The sequence below is a fragment of the Mytilus edulis genome, chromosome 3 (assembly GCF_963676685.1).
Source record: "Mytilus edulis chromosome 3, xbMytEdul2.2, whole genome shotgun sequence".
Classification (NCBI taxonomy): domain Eukaryota; kingdom Metazoa; phylum Mollusca; class Bivalvia; order Mytilida; family Mytilidae; genus Mytilus; species Mytilus edulis.
Window position 1 is genome coordinate 101253875 of NC_092346.1, and position 15517 is coordinate 101269391.

Consider the following 15517-nt stretch of genomic DNA (forward strand, 5'->3'; position numbering starts at 1 on the left):
TGTTTTATAATGATTAAGTTAATAACACAATGTTGACTGCTGTACCCCAATTTTTTACATTTTTACTTATTGTGTCTGTTTATTTTGTTCACAAATCGTTGTTAATATAATGGAGTTTTGTGCGATTGTCGTATAAGTGAGAGGTTTAGCTAACTATAAAACCAGGTTTAAACCACCATTTTCTATGTAAGAAAATGCCTCTTCCAAGTCAGGAATATGACAGTTGTTATCCATTCTTTTGATGTGTTTGAGCTTTTGAGTTTGCCATTTGATTAGGGACTTCACGTTTTGAATTTTCCTCGGAGTTCAGTATTTTTGTGATTATTCTTTTTACTCGTAGCTAGCACGTTGAGCCCCGGACACATCGTAAAGGTAAAAAATGAGGGATTTTGACCTTAATTTAATAGTGGAGATTGATACAAAAATCATCAAAAAAAATGTACGTTGTTGAACAATTTAACCATGAACCACAGCCGACAAAAAAGTGTATCTCTATTATAAATAACAGTATTAATTTTAACTGCTTATAAACAACTGTTATGAATATTGACTTGAAGCTTTTTCTGTGGTTGAAATCAAATAAGTTTTTTCTTCGTGCCTCCTTTGTCCTACTATATGAACACTGTAATAGAAATATAAAAAATAGTCAGTATAGTTGCCTTAATTGGTTTTCGTGGGTTGGGAATTGTGAGGTTTGAGTTTTGCTTTGTTTTGCTTTATCTAATTATATAATGATAAGGGAACGCACCAATTGTCATTACTTGTGTTCTATGCTAAGCGATAGGAACATAAAGTTTTGTAATGCATATTGTAATTAAAAATCCGTTAAAATTTCAACTTTGAGCATATCAACTGACGTTGGTACGAGTAAAAAAGAGAAAATTTGAGTTGTTGGATTGTACCCATATGTTGTTTTATTTTTTAGAATGGTTGGGGTTTTTTTTTATTTCAACAAGCAGATAATATTTCAGTTGGTTCAAAAATTGCACACTGCCTGTTTTTATATCAAGTTGTTGGATTGCAAGTTTAAATATACTGAGGATGTCTTGTCAATCACATTTAAAAGAATGCTTCAATCTCGTACATACAAGTGAGTTTGCTTTACAAAAACTACCAAAACTAGAAGGACGGCTTTATGTATGTATTTGTGCTCTTAAAATTGACAGTAATTGACAACTTTAAGTAGGATGTGCATAATGATATGGAAAATGTGATGATTTCAATTTTCACATTATAAACATCACTCATCCCAGTAATTATATAAATGAAGAGGTGTTATGATTGCCGATGAGACAACTCTTTACAAAAGACCAAATGGCACAAAAAATAACAGCTATAGGTCATCGTACGGCCTTAAATAATGAGCAAAGTCAGCTATAAAAGGGTGCATTCTTTTGGGTCCATCGTTTTTTTATTAACATGTCTTAATTGTGCTTAATGCATGTACATTCACAGCAAAAGATCTTTCATTGTCGACATCCAAACTCTCTCTGTTTGCTATCGTTCAAATATCTCAGATTTTTCTCTCGTTTGTTTTTTAAGAATTGATTACCGAGTTTTTCATCAAAAACTACGTTTACCTCTCATTCACTTTTGTTTTACATTAAGATATACAACATGACAATGCCATATTGGACTACACAAAAATGAATGTTGATGCAACATCTACTTTTAAAATCTATACAAGCACAACCCAAGCCCAAAACAGCTCACCTATCCATGATAATATAATATCTACTATTACAAAAAACATCAACGAATATCGTACAGACTCATGAAAGAGCAACATCTTCTTTTAAACAACAATTTCACGACAAGCATACCGACTCATGACATAGCAATATCTTTCTTTACGAAACAAATTCCTTCAACGCATTGTCATAAGAACAGCGCATAACCAACCACCCCAAACCAATTCTAATCACATAAAACAATACCATCAACAGTTTATACAGCCAACATAAAACAGTATCAACAAAAACAATACAAAAAACTGCAAATCTAGCCATTATCAAACAGTAACACCAACAGCTAACCAGTCAACATAAAAACAAAAAGGAACAATTGCTTACCATGACAAAACGAAACAATAACACCAACTGCATATCCAGCCAACATAAAACAATACCAACAACTGTATACCAAGACAACATAAAACTATAACATCAAAAGTATATCTAGCCAACATAAAACAATACCAACAACTACATACACAGCCAACATAAAACAATATCAACAACAGCATAATGTGAACCCAAATCAATACTAACCTACATAAAAACAAAAACAAAACAAAAAAGAAACCAGCCATAACAGATCAAAACTTTCCAACACAAGACAATACCAACAACAACATACCCAGCTATCACAGATAAAAACTTACCAACACAAGACAATACCAACAACAACATACCCAGCCATCACAGATAAAAACTTACCAACACAAGACAATACCAATAACAGCATACCCAGCCATCACAGATAAAAACTTACCAACACAAGACAATACCAATAACAGCATACCCAGCCATCACAGATAAAAACTTACCAACACAAGACAATACCAATAACAGCATACCCAGCCATCACAGATAAAAACTTACCAACACAAGACAATACCAATAACAGCATACCCAGCCATCATAGATAAAAACTTACCAACACAAGACAATACCAATAACAGCATACCCAGCCATCACAGATAAAAACTAACCAACACAAGACAATACCAATAACAGCATACCCAGCCATCACAGATAAAAACTTACCAACACAAGACAATACCAATAACAGCATACCCAGCCATCACAGATAAAAACTTACCAACACAATACAATACCAATAACAGCATACCCAGCCATCACAGATAAAAACTTACCAACACAAGACAATACCAATAACAGCATACCCAGCCATCACAGATAAAAACTTACCAACACAATACAATACCAATAACAGCATACCATGCCATCACAGATAAAACTTACCAACGCAAGACAATACCAATAACAGCATACCCAGCCATCACAGATAAAAACTTACCAACACAAGACAATACCAATAACAGCATACCCAGCCATCACAGATAAAAACTTACCAACACAAGACAATACCAATAACAGCATACCCAGCTATCACAGATGAAAACTTACCAACACAAGACAATACCAATAACAGCATACCCAGCCATCACAGATAAAAACTTACCAACACAAGACAATACCAATAACAGCATACCCAGCTATCACAGATGAAAACTTACCAACACAATACAATACCAATAACAGCATACCAACACAAGACAATACCAATAACAGCATACCCAGCCATCACAGATTTATATAATAGTTCTTGAAAAACTGGTAATTATCGTGATATATGGACTGCCCACAGGACAGTGATATTGACTAAGATAGTGATAATGACTGAGCCGAAGGCAAGGTCATTATCGCTGTCGCAGCCAATACCACTGTCCTACGGGCAGTCCATATATCACGATAATGACCAGTTTTCAAGAACTATTATGTTTATTTCATTGAGAAACCATGATTTGGAAAATTCGCATAATTTTAAAATGCCTGAAGCAAACTCGATTTGTCGTATTATTTTTATGACAAAGAGTTAAGACCAGTCGTTGTAATACGGCCATTCATTTTAGTGCAATTTTCCAGTTCATATATAAATACTTAATCAAGTTCTTTATAATTTTATAATTAAGAAAACATATAATAAACAATTCAACAACTTAAATATAATATTGAAAACAGGAAAATCTCTCTTTTAAACAGAAAAACCACGCTCCACCAGTCATTAGCAGAGAAACCACGCCCCAACGTTCATTATCAGACGGCAACCACGCCCCAACGGTCATTATCAGACGGAAACCACGCCCCACCGGTCATTATCATGTAAAAGTTTGTTAACCACCGGTTTCCTGGTCCGTTTTGTTCTGTTAATGACCGATTGAATTTATCACTGAAGAATAATGAATGTCATGTGGCCCATTTTTATCCAATAATAAATGCTTATTCTTAACCGATATGAAATAAAAAAAACTTACCAACACAAGACAATACCAATAACAGCATACCCAGCCATCACAGATAAAAACTTACCAACACAAGACAATACCAATAACAGCATACCCAGCCATCACAGATAAAAACTTACCAACACAAGACAATACCAATAACAGCATACCCAGCCATCACAGATAAAAACTTACCAACACAATACAATACCAATAACAGCATACCATGCCATCACAGATAAAAACTTACCAACACAAGACAATACCAATAACAGCATACCCAGCCATCACAGATAAAAACGTACCAACACAATACAATACCAATAACAGCATACCAAGCCATCACAGATAAAAACTTACCAACACAAGACAATACCAATAACAGCATACCCAGCCATCACAGATAAAAATTTACCAACACAAGACAATACCAATAACAGCATACCCAGCCATCACAGATAAAAACTTACCAACACAAGACAATACCAATAACAGCATACCCAGCCATCAATAACAGAATACCCAGCCATCACAGATAAAAACTTACCAACACAAGACAATACCAATAACAGCATATCCAGTCATCACAGATAAAAACTTACCAACACAATACAATACCAATAAGAGCATACCCAGCCATCACAGATAAAAACTTACCAACACAATACAATACCAATAACAGCATACCCAGCCATCACAGATAAAAACTTACCAACACAAGACAATACCAATAACAGCATACCCAGCCATCACAGATAAAAACTTACCAACACAAGACAATACCAATAACAACATACCCAGCCATCACAGATAAAAACTTACCAACACAAGACAATACCAATAACAGCATACCCAGCCATCACAGATAAAAACTTACCAACACAAGACAATACCAATAACAGCATACCCAGCCATCACAGATAAAAACTTACCAACACAAGACAATACCAATAACAGCATACCCAGCCATCACAGATAAAAACTTACCAACACAAGACAATACCAATAACAGCATACCCAGCCATCACAGATAAAAACTTACCAACTCAAGACAATACCAATAACAGCATACCTAGCCATCACAGATAAAAACTTACCAACAGAAGACAATACCAATAACAGCATACCCAGCCATCACAGATAAAAACTTACCAACACAATACAATACCAACAACAGCATACCCAGCCATCACAGATAAAAACTTACCAACACAATACAATACCAACAACAGCATACCCAGCCATCACAGATAAAAACTTACCAACACAATACAATACCAATAACAGCATACCCAGCCATCACAGATAAACACTTACCAACACAATACAATACCAAATAACAGCATACCCAGCCATCACAGATAAACACTTACCAACACAAGACAATACCAATAACAGCATACCCAGCCATCACAGATAAAAACTTACCAACACAAGACAATACCAATAACAGCATACCCAGCCATCACAGATAAAAACTTACCAACACAATACAATACCAATAACAGCATACCCAGCCATCACAGATAAAAACTTACCAACACAATACAATACCAATAACAGCATACCCAGCCATCACAGATAAAAACTTACCAACACAAGACAATACCAATAACAGCATACCCAGCCATCACAGATAAATACTTACCAACACAATACAATACCAATAACAGCATACCCAGCCATCACAGATAAAAACTTACCAACAGAAGACAATACCAATAACAGCATACCCAGCCATCACAGATAAAAACTTACCAACACAATACAATACCAATAACAGCATACCCAGCCATCACAGATAAAAACTTACCAACACAAGACAATACCAACAACAGCATACCCAGCCATCACAGATAAAAACTTACCAACACAATACAATACCAACAACAGCATACCCAGCCATCACAGATAAAAACTTACCAACACAATACAATACCAATAACAGCATACCCAGCCATCACAGATAAAAACTTACCAACACAATACAATACCAATAACAGCATACCCAGCCATCACAGATAAACACTTACCAACACAGTACAATACCAATAACAGCATACCCAGCCATCACAGATAAACACTTACCAACACAAGACAATACCAATAGCAGCATACCCAGCCATCACAGATAAAAACTTAACAACATAAGACAATACCAATAACAGCATACCCAGCCATCACAGATAAAAACTTACCAACACAATACAATACCAATAACAGCATACCCAGCCATCACAGATAAAAACTTACCAACACAATACAATACCAATAACAGCATACCCAGCCATCACAGATAAAAACTTACCAACACAAGACAATACCAATAACAGCATACCCAGCCATCACAGATAAATACTTACCAACACAATACAATACCAATAACAGCATACCCAGCCATCACAGATAAAAACTTACCAACACAAGACAATACCAATAACAGCATACCCAGCCATCACAGATAAAAACTTACCAACACAATACAATACCAATAACAGCATACCCAGCCATCACAGATAAAAACTTACCAACACAATACAATACCAATAACAGCATACCCAGCCATCACAAAGAATGTGAATCCTTTGTAAATGTCTACTGTGGCGTCATAAACAGCATTAGCCAAAAGAGAGCTTGCCATGTTACATATAAACTCGATGGCGGCAATTCCAGCAAAAACGGAACCTAAAATATACCACAAATACATTACATAATATACAAATAAACAACAGAAATATCATCAAAAGAAAATCAAAATCTTGTTAAACCAAGAGTTTAAAGTGGTGAAGTTGTAATCATCTCTTCGACTTTTTTACGGATGTCATCACAAGTTGGTTGACCGTTATGGATTATCTGTTTCATAGATGAAGACGGATTTGATTTAATAGCTACAATCCCGTACTCATTTTTGTCGAATGTGACCTACCAATTTGACGTTTCCTCGGGGTTGTATTTATATAAGCAACACGACGGGTGCAACATATGAAGCAAGATCAGCAGCATACGTACCCTTCCAGAGCACCTGAGATAACTCCCGGGTTTTGGTGTGGTACATGTTGTTCAGTCGTCAGTTTTCTTTGCTGTGCTTTATTTTTGTTGTTTGCCTTTTTGTCTTTTTGTCTTTTGCTATGGCGTTTATTTTCGACTTATTATTTCCAATGTACCTTTGGTAGAATTTTAATGACGTTCTCTGACAAACGTTCTTCAGAATACTTGGGATCACTGCATACAACACTGTTGCAAAACAGGAATATATTATCATGTGACGCCGCATAAATCTTTTTTAATCCAGAATCGTGGTCCATTTATCGACTTAATTGCGTGTTATAGTGTTCTTTTTATATGTCTTTGTATATTTTTAACCTTTGTTATATGACTTTTTGTAGCATCCCTCTTGGCGTAGCTCAGTTTTTAACCTTTGTTATATGACTTTTGGTAGCATCCCTCTTGGCTTAGCTCAGTTTTTATATATCCTGCCATTGTGTTATTGTACTTTTTTAAGTTTTCGTATTCTTGTCTTTCAATTTGTTCTTGTATGCTGTGTCATAAGAGTGACTGCATGCCTTTTGTTTATCTTTGCTGACATAGTTATTTGTTTTTATAAGTGATATAAATTATAACACAATATTGACTGAAATGTAACCAAGTCAGGAATATGACAGTGTTTTCCTCTCGTTTTGCTTTTGCCATTTGTTGAGAGACTTTCCGTTTCCAATATTCCATACACAGTATTTTTGTTATTTTTTTACTTTTGGTTTACAAAAAAATATATCTAAGCCTTCTACGAATTATTTGGCTTCGTTTTGCATTTGATCTATTAAGTTTCGAAATATCAGTAAGAATGAAGCTATATCACATACTTCATCACAAATATTTAAAAAAAGGCTGGTCATCCCACATCTTCTTTTTTATATTGTGTTTTAATAATATATATAAGTTTTGTTCTGTGTTCCATTGCTAGTGAAATTGCAGATATATGAAAGTAATTTAAAAGTACAGTAAGACCAAGCTTTAATGATTTTGAGAATTGAACATCAAGTTTGTCTCTTCTTTTTTCACACTACTGTTCGCTAAATTTCTTTTCATTCAATCATTCGTAGAAAACATAAAACGGATCGATAAAAAGCAGAATGAGCATTTGTATGGCTTAATATATTTACTCACCTATTTTATGAGCTGGAGACATACGTGACATTATTGATCTTACAATTGGCATAGTCACTGTATTCCCAAAGTTCAGCACTGCAGCTGCGAATACAAAACAAATATATTTTCTCAAACTTCATACATTTATTTGTTTTATTTGTTTTATGAAATGGTGATCGTTATCTTTTTGCATACACTTTTATGTAAAGTTAAACAAAAATAATTTTAACATAAAACAAATCGACCACTTAAAGCCTCAATTATATGAGCATCCTATGAGCATCCTAGTATGTTAAGTATGGTGTGTGTAGCAATGTCTGAATAAATAGAGATTAATGATCAACTAAAAAAATGCTTTAAGGTAAATGTGAAAAAAATATAGAACAATGCGGTTCAAAAGCGAAAGAACTACTATTGAAAATAAAAGATTTAAGTTATAAAATACTGATTACAGAAATTAGCTATCTTATTTCAGAAATGTTAGAAAATAAAATCATTTTCATGAGAATATCAAAGAATGCGCGTCATTCTTTAAGACACAAAAAATGCTCTTAAAATTTGACAAATACAGAAATAAGTGAGCCCCGATCTAGACAACAATGTAGTGTATAGAAACATACCTATATAAATCATGGTATCTGTAGTTGAAAGTCCGAATACAATGGCAGAAATCACTGAAGTTGCAAAACCAGTCAGTGCAATATATTCATCGTTCACACAAAAGTGGAAAGTCTTGATCATTATCATTCCTCCGATAGATAACATTCCTATTTTTAAAGCGCCATACCAACCGATTCTGACTGAATCCCAACAGAAAGGAGAATTTAGTTCATACAGCGTTTCGACTTGAATTCGCCCCAAATTCGCAAAACCAGACAAAATAAAAATGAATAAAAGATTTATGAACATCCACCGTTTTCCGTGAGGTGAGAAATTTGGCCTGTAGCATTCTGTTGCTCTCCCCATGTTCTCCAAAAAGGAAACCTTATCTCTCCTTTTTGACGGCGGAAGTGACTCCGGAAGTACGAAAACAGCAATCATAAGCCCTAGTAGAACAAAACCAACAGATGTTACTTCCGGGTAAAAGAATCCACCTGTCCATTTAATAAGATAGCCTGAAAATGTTGAGGAAATAAATGCTGCTATTCCAATAATTCCTTCTAAAATACCATAAATAAGTGATCTGGGTTTCCCAGGCTCTGTAAGGTCGGCAATATAGCAATATACCATCAACATAGTGGATATCCAGTTTCCGGTACACCCTTCTATACCGTAAAATATAATAAAAAGTTCTATATTCAAACCATAGTAAATCCCTACACAACAAAGACCATTTTTAAGAACGGTCCCTATAAGAGGTGCCACGAAGAATAGTTTTCTTCCGTAAGCATCACTTAATGATCCAATATTGATTGTAAAGATGATACCAGGAATATTACTGGCAAGTGTACAATAAATACCCCATTCGGAAGTTAGTTTCTGTATTACGATCTGCTGCTTATATTCTGTGGTATTGGTGTTTTGTTCACACGCGGATGTATTTCCTGATGACTTGAGTGAAGAGTTTGGAAACGTTTTTTCATAATATGCCTTATAGGAATACTGATTCATCACATACAAATTCAGAAGATAGGAAACAAAATGTAGAAAGACAACAATTATTCCAAGAGACAACGTCAGCCATCTTGGAAATCCAGTTTTCTTTATTTGTTCATTGTGCTGTTGTGTACAGTTTTCGTCTTCTAAAAGTGGCCTTTTTTCAATAACGTCTTCATTACCTTTCATTACAAAAGATTGATGACATGAATTCTTCAATTTGTTCTAACAGCACTGTTTCATACTCCTTGGATTAAAGATAAATTCGCTATTTAAAACATTTTTATTTTTGAATACATTGTTGATGTTATTTGAAAGAGTAAACCGTCAACAGTATCTAATGTGTCTTTTTTTCTTGATTTGTTTTCTTTTGGTTTGGTTTTGTTTTTTTGTTTCTTTTGATTTTTTTAAGTTTATACAATATTTATTTTTTCTGTTTTCAACTGTTTTGGACTATAAATTACTTTGGTTTTTCTTTTTCTATGTTTATAGAATTGAAATGTGTTGAAAAAATACCGTATTGTATGAAAATAAGGAGGTGTGGTATCATTGACAATGAGTATCCCCCATATACCAAATGACGTAGATATTAGCACCTATTGGACACTATACGGACTTCAACAATGACAGTACCCATACTGTATAACAAGCTATAACAGACATGACAAAATGTAAAACAATACAACAATTCAAACGAAAAATTAAGCGGTTTATGAACTGTTAAACGTTTATTTGATTTAAAAAAATCGGATTTTAGTACATGAAATAATATCTTCACATAGTGTATTCCAGATCTACCATAAACTTGGTACATATTTAAATTTCAGAAACTAATATACACTTGATTTACTTGTAGTAAGTTTTATTTTAAACGAAAATTTTCCAGAGTAAAACTCATTTGAACAACTTGTATAGAAATATATCTTTGTTATATATTTACTACTTCTAAGAAACAAATGTTGCAATCTGATTGGTTAATTAACCGTGTGTTAATTGCACACCACCAAACATAGATACTATATGTACATCAGGGTATTAAAAAAACCGAAAGAAACAGAAAATTTTGCCAAAATATCGTCTCAAAAACCAAACTTTAAAAAAATGGAATTAAAAAAAAATGTCACATTCCCCCAAAATATAAGCTACTCGAAATATGGAAAACTCTTAGAAAACTTGACAGTGCCAAAATTGCACTGATTACCAAATGTATATCCAATTTGCAAAACAGAGACATAAATATTTTAGATTGTATCTAACTATGGTCAAATATACATTTCTGTACAGGTGTGTCATCTCTAAAGTTTCTTAAAAGAGGGGCGAAAGATACCAGAGTGGCAGTCTTAAAATGTATTCTGTCTTGTCATAAGATTTTTAATGAAAGGATAAAGAGAAAAGCTTACTGTTGTGGTTTAATTCTGTCCCCTTGGAGATTAATCGTGGTCATGTGATTTGATATCATTACATATGACCTAATAACTTGTATCGTTACACAAAGCTATCTAATTTATACGTAAATGATAATTTACTTACGGAGATAGATTTGCACAATACATATGTAGAAGAGGGACGAGAGATACCAAAGGGACAGTCAAACTCATAAATCTAAAACAAACTGACAACGCCATGGCTAAAAATGAAAAAGACAAACAAACAACAGCACACACGACACAACATAGAAAACTAAAAAAAAAAACAACACGAACCCCATTGTTGAGCAGATACTTCTAAAAGTGCTTTAGACTGACGTCATCAAATCCGCCGTTATTTTTTTCAAATTGCTTTGGGCTTTGGCCTTGGATTTTTTTTTTTTTTTTTTTTTGTGGTTGTTTCTCAACGTTCTTTTTTGTGATATTTTTGCTATGAATTTTTAAAAATTGCACATATGAAAGAAAGTTTAACGAAGAGGTTGAAAACAATTTCGTATTCCACCAAATGATGCAAAGCATCACTTAACAGTTTAATTTCGGTCCATCCTTCGCTTGTGTTTTTTGTTATCATTGAGTTGTCATGTTATGCGTTTATGCCCGCGTCACACTGTCCCGATTTTTACGCCGATGGCAACACGATAATGGAAATTTTCAAAATCGGGACTGATCGTATCCAGATCGGGCTATTCGTAGTGCCATCTTTAACCATCGTATAACCATCGGCCACTTTCCTAGCCTTCGGGGACAACTTCGGGAAGGGTTCTAAATTTTTTAACATGTTAAAAAATCCCCGAAGGTGCGTCCGATGTTGAGGGTTCGTATTGAGTTCGTATCACCATCCTCACCATCGTAATGTCACCGGGAATGCATCTTTGCACATCGTATTGCATTCGTGTTTCCATCGTTTCCATCGGGCAGTTTTGACATTACGATGTCTACACGAATGAATCACGAAGACACCCGAAGGTCTTACGATGGCACGACTTCGTGAAGACCTCGTAATCCCGTCGTGTTGCCACCGAATAAAAGTACGAAGGCGACAAGATGGAACTACGACGGAAATAAATCCAGCTAAATGTAAGTTTATTTTCGCGCTAAAATACATTTAAAGTGCCATGCGCGATATGCACTGGTCAGTCTAATACGACAGTTAAGAAAGACGTTCACAAAACATGGAGCTCATATCATATGATTCTATGAGAACAAGAAAGGCGACAACGTTGTTTCTATTAATTCAAATGGCACAAGAAGAGCAGCTATTACAGGCTCAGGATTTACTTTTACAAGTAAAATATTATTTTTTGTCAATTTTTCATATCAAGTAACATAATGAAAATCATAAACGCGCCTCGTACACCAACACTGCAGGTACACGTATATGGAAACCAACTTTTTCTTCATTATTCTGATTTTTTATCTATTGTCTGAGTTGTTGTCACACGAATGTTTACTCCATAACCATTTTGTTTTCTATATGTCATATTTTGCCGCATTTTTTGCTTTCCCCACATCCTTCCTTTTGTCTTATATTATTATGATATTCTCCTGGAAAGAGCTCCTTTTTAAATAAAAGGGATCAACGAACCCATTACCTCACCTTTAAGATGGATCAGTAAACATGGGCATAAATATGGGTGATTATTCAGACTAGTGCACACATTTTACAGTTCAAACAAGGCAATGCCGAACGTGGCATCCCCTCGTATGTGACATATTGGGGACAAATATGGACACTATATTTGTATATGACACATGCAGAAAATGGTAAATTGAATATGCATATTTGATACATAAACTATTTTTTTAGAAATCAACCAAAACATTCAGTAACTGGAAATACCTTTAATATTGTCTTTAGAACCAGCAGGTAAAAAATGAGCAACCAATTTCCTGTGTATTACGCTATTTCAAGGAGAAACAAGAATGTGTCCATAGTACACGGATGCCCCACTCGCACTATCATTTTCTATGTTCAGTGGACCGTGAAAATTGGGGTCAAACCTTTAATTTGGAATTAAAATTAGAAAAATCATATCATAGGGAACATGTGTACTAAGTTTTAAGTTGATGTAACTTTAACTTCATCAAAAACTACCTTGACCAAAAACTTTAACCTGAACTTCGCACTATCATTTTCTATGTTCAGTGGACACCGAAATTGGGGTCAAAACTATAATTTGGCATTACAATTAGAAAGATCATATCATGGGGAACATGTATACTAAGTTTCAAGTTGATTGGACTTCAACTTCTTCAAAAACTACCTTGACCAAAAACTTTAACCTGAAGCGAACGGACGCACAGATGGACGAACGAACGAACGAACGAACGAACGAACGAACGGAGGCACATGCCATAAAACATAATGCCCCTCTACTATCGTAGGTGGGGCATAAAAACAAGTCCATCTGCATGACCTTGACCTTTGGCCTTGAACGTAAAAAATGTCAGATCATTACAAGGAGGAACAATATACCAAATGTGGTTAAAATCTTTTGAAGCATATTGGTTTTAGAGTGTCCACAAGGGTGATATTGCCTTGTATTACAACTGCCACTGTGACCTTGACCTTTGAACTTTAAAGTCAAAAGCGCTTAGGATATTCTTAACGAGTAACACCATACCAAGTTTTGAGCATTTTGGTTCTAGAGTGTCCATAACAATTTTATCTACACGCAACTTACATGTTGTAGGCGAGGGGATAATAAACTAAGTTTTATAATAATTAGACAAAAAGATCGATTTCCCGCCATGCATGGACTTTTACAGTAACGATATGTTGTCGAAATTCTGTTCGTATCTTTAAGACATCGTATGGCCATCGCACCATCATTGTAATTCATCGTGTAGCCTTCGTAATCCATCGTGTAGCATTCGTGATCCATCGTGTAGGTTTCGGCTGAGATATGAAGCTTAAATACCCGTCTTCGGTTAACCTTCGTATGTCCATCTTTTGCTATCGTATATAATTTCGGCACCATCGTATAGACTTCGTTATTCATCGTACTTGCTTCGGTCACTTTTTGGTATTTTAACGAGATCGGGACCAACTTCGTACGAACTTACAATTTTCGCATTCGGGTGTCCATCGTATATAAAAATTGGGACAGTGTGACGCGGGCATAACTGTGTTTCGTCCTGATCATACATCATATACGTTTGATTGTTGCGTTGAGTTGGTTATGGGTTTGATGTCTGTGTTTCTTCGCCATGTTGGTGGTTTTGGTATATTTTTGTCCTTCCTCTTTTAATTGTTTTTGATGTCTGTGTTTCTTCGCCATGTTGGTGGTTTGGGTATATTTTTGTCCTTCCTCTTTTAATTGTTTTTGTTGTCTGTGTTTCTTCGTCATGTTGGTGGTTTGGGTAAATTTTTGTCCTTCCTCTCTTATTTTTAATTGTTTTTTATGTCTGTGTTTCTTCGTCATGTTGGTGGTTTGGGTATATTTTTGTCCTTCCTCTCTTATTTTTAATTGTTTTTGATGTCTGTGTTTCTTCGTCATGTTGGTGGTTTGGGTATATTTTTTCCTTCCTCTTTTAATTGTTTTTGATGTGTGTGTTTCTTCGTCATGTTGGTGGTTTGGGTATATTTTTGTCCTTCCTCTTTTAATTGTTTTTGATGTGTGTGTTTCTTCGCCATGTTGGTGGTTTGGGTATATTTTTGTCCTTCCTCTTTTAATTGTTTTTGATGTGTGTGTTTCTTCGCCATGTTGGTGTTTTGGGTATATTTTTGTCCTTCCTCTTTTAATTGTTTTGATGTCTGTGTTTCTTCGTCATGTTGGTGGTTTGGGTATAGTTGTGTCCTTCCTCTCTTATTTTTAATTAATTTTGATGTCTGTGTTTCTTCGCCATGTTGGTGGTTTTGGTATATTTTTGTCCTTCCTCTTTTAATTGTTTTTGATGTCTGTGTTTCTTCGCCATGTTGTTGGTGTTTTGTATATTTTTGTCCTTCCTTTTTTATTTGTTTTGATGTCATTAAGTTGTTTAGTTCTGGATTTGTTGTATGAGTTCCATGTTGTAAGTTTGTTATTTTTGGTCCCTTTCTTTTAAATGTATGTTTGTTGATGGAAACTAGATTGTTAAATACAGCTTTTTCATTGAGAACAGCAGTGTACTGAATCACAGACAATATAACCAGACAACACGATGACAGCAGTGTACTGAATCACAGACAATATAACCAGACAACACGATGACAGCAGTGTACTGAATCACAGACAATATAACCAGACAACACGATGACAGCAGTGTACTGAATCACAGACAATATAACCAGACAACACGATGATCTGTATAGACACTGGTCTGACATTGTTGGTGA

General features: G+C 34.8%; 2 protein-coding genes across 2 annotated transcripts; both read right to left on the minus strand.

Annotated features, from left to right (window-relative positions):
* Nucleotides 1–384: 384 nt before the first annotated feature.
* On the minus strand, nucleotides 385–11208 carry LOC139517997 (lysosomal proton-coupled steroid conjugate and bile acid symporter SLC46A3-like). The gene is made up of 5 exons (XM_071309589.1): nucleotides 11173–11208; nucleotides 8797–10019; nucleotides 8195–8278; nucleotides 6559–6715; nucleotides 385–622 (listed from the first exon to the last, which is right to left on the minus strand). Exons 2-5 carry the CDS (start codon nucleotides 9959–9961, stop codon nucleotides 538–540), a joined length of 1491 nt encoding a protein of 496 aa, XP_071165690.1. The 5' UTR covers nucleotides 9962–10019; nucleotides 11173–11208; the 3' UTR covers nucleotides 385–537.
* Nucleotides 11209–14695: 3487 nt separating this feature from the next.
* LOC139515541 (involucrin-like) lies at nucleotides 14696–15172 on the minus strand. Its single transcript, XM_071305118.1, has one exon. The coding sequence runs from the start codon at nucleotides 15170–15172 to the stop codon at nucleotides 14696–14698; it is 477 nt and encodes a 158-aa protein (XP_071161219.1).
* Between the last annotated feature and the right edge of the window lie 345 nt (nucleotides 15173–15517).